The 4,709-nt window shown below is 39.0% G+C and overlaps 1 protein-coding gene across 1 annotated transcript in view; it reads left to right on the top strand. All coding sequences in view use genetic code 11, as the record gives it.

The window, feature by feature from the left end:
* The window catches only part of EGR_09780 (rRNA promoter binding protein), a gene marked incomplete at both ends in the record, with an annotated part of 6,103 nt that extends 4,817 nt beyond the window's left edge, over positions 1–1,286 (top strand). The window contains one exon of the mRNA XM_024499029.1: positions 1,257–1,286. Within this exon, the coding sequence (XP_024346570.1) occupies positions 1,257–1,286 (30 nt within the window). The remainder of the gene's footprint in view (positions 1–1,256) is intronic.
* Positions 1,287–4,709: the final 3,423 nt, after the last annotated feature.

Below are 4,709 nucleotides of genomic sequence, written 5' to 3'. Positions count from 1 at the left end.
GGGCGAACCTGGTGCTAATATTGAGGCAACTGTTGTGGTAGGAGAGACTGATAGACGAGTCGACAATTGAGAATTGGCGAATGTGAGGTCTTGACCAATCTCTTACGCCAAAGCAAATCGGTACTTCCTCACCGGCGAGGAGGATGTTGTTGATCCAAAATATATTTTGTAATTTACTGATAAAACCAAAAATGTATGGGTAGAATGTTTGGTTGGTATAATTGCACTCAGCAGTACAATACTCTCCTTCTTCTCGAGAAGACGTTGGGGCATATCATTAGCCATATCTCCACTAAATTGGTGACAGCTAGGCTTAGAAACTAATTGCATCAAAGTCACCAACTGTTGGAGATTCGAGAAAGAAAAATAGAGTTCATCTTATTTTATAGCATTTTCTCATACAATCGAGATTGCTTATGAAAATTCTTTATGTGGAGTATAACCTAGTCGTGGTGGATGCCTGACACGGAGACATGCTAATCTAGAGAACATCCATGACTTCAAATTCCTTTATATAATGCACATGTAATTCTAACAGGTCATTATATAATATGGTGGAATGACAAAGTACTAGGTATCCACTTACAGTTTTATACTGTTTTAAACATAAACTCCAAATCAGTAATTTCAAGGCGCTTGCAAATTTTTAAGTACATTTCAACTGTACGTGTTAGTTTTCTACATGGCCATATTTCGAACCTTATTTGACAAATTTGTCATAAGAGTACTCGGGTAAGCCTTCTGCGTAGGGTTTTATTTAAAATTACATTTGTTGTCTTTTCACAACCATTCATTCTGTGTCGATTCTGTGTTCGGCTTGCACTTCAAGCCCTGGTCTATGTAAGAGAAGTCCAATGCTTTCTAATCCATGACTGATGAGCAGAATTTCTGATTTGCTCAAATGGATGTATAAACTTGAGAAAACACAGTTTTGCTTCATTTCCTTCGCAAACGATTGCTTCTTCTGCTAGAAGGTGGCTTTTTTCTTCCTTTTTATCTTAATTGCCCAAATTTATGCTTGTAGCAGAGTAGGCCTTTCGCCTTGTCATTAGTAAAGCTCTTGCTGTACTGATTTTTCCCTATCACATGCTACAGGGTCCGCGATGTTGATTTACCTGTGCGCGATTCGCCACATTTCATAAGAGGTTACTGATACCTAGACCGGCAACGATGTCCCTAAGTAATAACATGAAAACTAGATTTATCATAGTTACAGCTCCAGTGGCCCTAACGCATTTCGCAAATTTTGCTTTTAGGATCTCCAATTGGCTTTTAAAGCACTTTGAAGCGATCCATGCACATCTTATTCGGACGATTAGCTTTGCCTATTAGCTGAATTGGAGCAAAGTTTGCAAAATGGCTGGTGATTCCGCACCTTTTAAACAAGGCTTCATTTGCATGTTTCTTCAAGATTTAAATTAAGGGGTATTAAATGAGTTTGCCGGTCGAATTCTTGTGAACTCCACTAAACTTTGGCTAGTTAATATCATTTTTATAAAATACATTCTCCCATAATTCAGAACAAAAATTCATTTCTACATTTAACAATATACTCAACACCAAATCAAAAGCTAAATAGTTGATAATTTTAAGGTAGGGAAACTTGACACAAATTACTGTGCTCTGGGCTTCCTGTGGAGGCCTAAGAACCAGTAAAATGCGGCACTACCATACCATCTCACCACGGCAAGCTGCGCTGATGCACTGTGGCCGGATGCTTTTATTTTTTGCAAATGGCGAGTATCATTAGACATGTGATCCATCATGTGACCTCTGAAGCACCATATTTCCAAAGCCAACTCGACGGTCATGTGGAAGAATGCTTATCTTTAAGTTACTTATATGTATCTATAGCAGAAAATCAAGAAAGTGCTTAAACGACTGTGAGTGCGTCGATATGGATTTAGACCATCCAGGAGGAAAGTAAAACACTGTCGATAGGAATGGCTATGGAGGCGTTTTGAAGCCAAATCAAACATCCGTCGCTATAAGCGCATTAAAATGAGGGAACTCCTCCTAGGATCAGGGTTTTTCGAGTTTACTATCACTCCCGATTTACCAGCAAAATAGCTAGCCTAGTGCAAAAGAAGCTATTTTGCACTAAACAGCCAGTGTATACATCTATATTTCATCACCGAAATATCGCGAAAATCAGCACATCGAGTGATTCCCGAAAACTTTTGACATTTCTTTAGGTACGCATCTACGGTGTTAACCAGGTAGAGAGTGGGATCGAAGCACTTATCTACCCCTCTTGTGCCCCTAATGTAGACTTCTGTATTCATCGGTATTGTTGGGCACAAAACTATAGAGGTGCCACTGACAGCCACCGAATTTTATGCGCGCTCGCAAGCGCAAATGTCATTGATGCAGATGAATGGCACGTTACGTCAAACTAAACACTTTAAATTGCATGGTGGGTTAGAGCAAACACATAAGAGCATGGCAGTTATGAAACTTGCCCAGTATTTGCTGGATGCAAAAGTCACCTAAGAGTACGCATTTTGAAACTGATGCATGACAAATATCCTGGCAGACTAATGTCAGTTTCCAGTGAGAAAACGACGTTTGGTGCCAAAGACTCACAAATTGGTCACTTGGGTATATTTTGTGGTACTGTTTCTGATAATGGTTGTCAAGTTGGTACAATGATAGAGTGGTCTCTAGCCACACTAGTGATAAGTGAACTGAGAAGCATTCATCATGGGGTTGTCACTGGGCCAAGTAGCTCTGCTAGACCATGCTGGCCCAGAAAAAGATAGGAGAGGAAAGACGGTAGAATTATCTCTGCTACACCTGACTCAGCCGCAGAGCTGTCTTTACCCTCTACCCATCCGATCGCTGCCTCATTTAGCGCGCTAAGTCAACTATACTGAACTCCGAGCCACATAAACTGAGCCTCTTTCCTTTTCTCTCGCCGATTTCGATGGCCAGTGAGCATATGCAGGAGCTAGGCTGCTTAGACCTGTGCTATATGTGTATATGTATATGGCATGGATTACCAATGTCTAGAAGCAAGACAGAGTACTCTGTCATAAAAAAAAATAGATCTGAATTAACCCATCGTTCTTATACCCGCCCAAAATTAGGGTAAATGATGCACCCTCCGCTTGTTTAGCTCAACTTCGAAACCAATCAAAATGGGAATGTCTTCTTTCAAGCACCGGCGCCAAATACGCGTAATTTTAGATTTTAAATCAAATCAAAGAGAAATAATAGCTAAATAAAACCTCGGAAACCATATGCAAAGGAGCACTTGCAATAGATTTTGTTTTTGCTATCTTTGCGTCTTTTGCATTTGTGCATTATTAACCACACATCTGTTGGGTATGTCACGTGACAGTCTAAAAATCAAGGCTATTTCCAGAATAAACTTTAAAAAGTGCTTGAACTAGCCTTTGAGGCGCTTTTGCGGGAAATATCAAGTTGATCTATCTAACCCTAGGGCACAAATTTATATATGATCTTTTGCCTTAATGTGGGAATAAAGATGCAATTTATGACTAGATTTATTCGTTTTTCTAAATTTGCCGCCGATGTCAGCCAATTTCTAGCTAAATCGAGGCACTATTGGCTCGCTTCTAACTTCATCCATTTTATGAAATCAGCTAACTTAACCAAGCCGAGGTTGCTACCAGAATCTGCCTATATCCATGCAAAATCCTTTTCTTACTACTATGCCAACCAACGACACAACGTAGAAAGAACTCGACTTCATATTTCAGTTCCATTCTTAAGCCCCTTATCAGTAACTTAGCACAGTGTGACCTGTTTTCAGGCTGCATTGCTTCAATTCAAGTTAGATCAAAATAGAGACAATAAGATCAAAATTAATGGAAGCAGAATTTTTAAAAACTATCTGCTCTGGAATGGGTGGGCAAAGAGCAAATTTGATCAAATATACGTTTCACCAAATTTTGCCACCATATTGTTATGAGCATCGGAATGGACTGCAGTCTCTTCTACAGCCGAATGGTAGCGATGCATTTGTGAGCAGAATTTATATGAGTTTCGGCATCCTATTACGTTTTTAAGTTGTCGTCAGCATCATTTGACCGGATCTCAACTCTTCACATTAAATTCAAACAGATTTTAATGAAAATATGTGCTTCCAAAAGGTTGGATAAGAGTAGAATGTGGAAAATTGGATTATTTGTCAAACCTTGTCGCCAGCATTGTCGATTTGGTAAAATTCCATAAATAGTATTGCAGAACAATCTGTCAGCAACCCAAGTATACAACCGAACGAAAGCAGTGCATTGGGCAGCGCAATATATCACAATGGTCTCTGTCTCTCCGCAGTTTTCGTAAAATATATAATTAAGATATTTGCCTGGACTTTATTTCTTTGCACTAAATGAAATTAGATCAAATAAGGTCAGATTTAGTTAGAGTAGATTTTGATAAAATTGTCCATTTTAGAGGGGCCCGAATGGGTGTAGAATAGCTACAGATAAGGTCCATCAAATTTTAGCACTGTACCATCATGTGCATCAGTGATGTACCAGATTCGTTTGAGTGAATCGCAGATTGTCTGTACGATGTCCACGATTCCCTATGCAATAGAAGCTGTACATTAAGTAGTGTATAGCACAGAAAAATTTTGGTTAAAACAAAAGTTATTTGTTATTGCTAAGTATAATTAATATAGGCCTATTAAAGCAAGCTAGAATAGATCATACTCGATGGGTTTAGTTTACGAAGGTTAA

The sequence above is a fragment of the Echinococcus granulosus genome (genome assembly GCF_000524195.1).
Source record: "Echinococcus granulosus chromosome Unknown EG_S00166, whole genome shotgun sequence".
Classification (NCBI taxonomy): domain Eukaryota; kingdom Metazoa; phylum Platyhelminthes; class Cestoda; order Cyclophyllidea; family Taeniidae; genus Echinococcus; species Echinococcus granulosus.
Note: the sequence above shows the minus strand (reverse complement) of the source record. Positions and strands in the feature narration are given on the sequence as shown.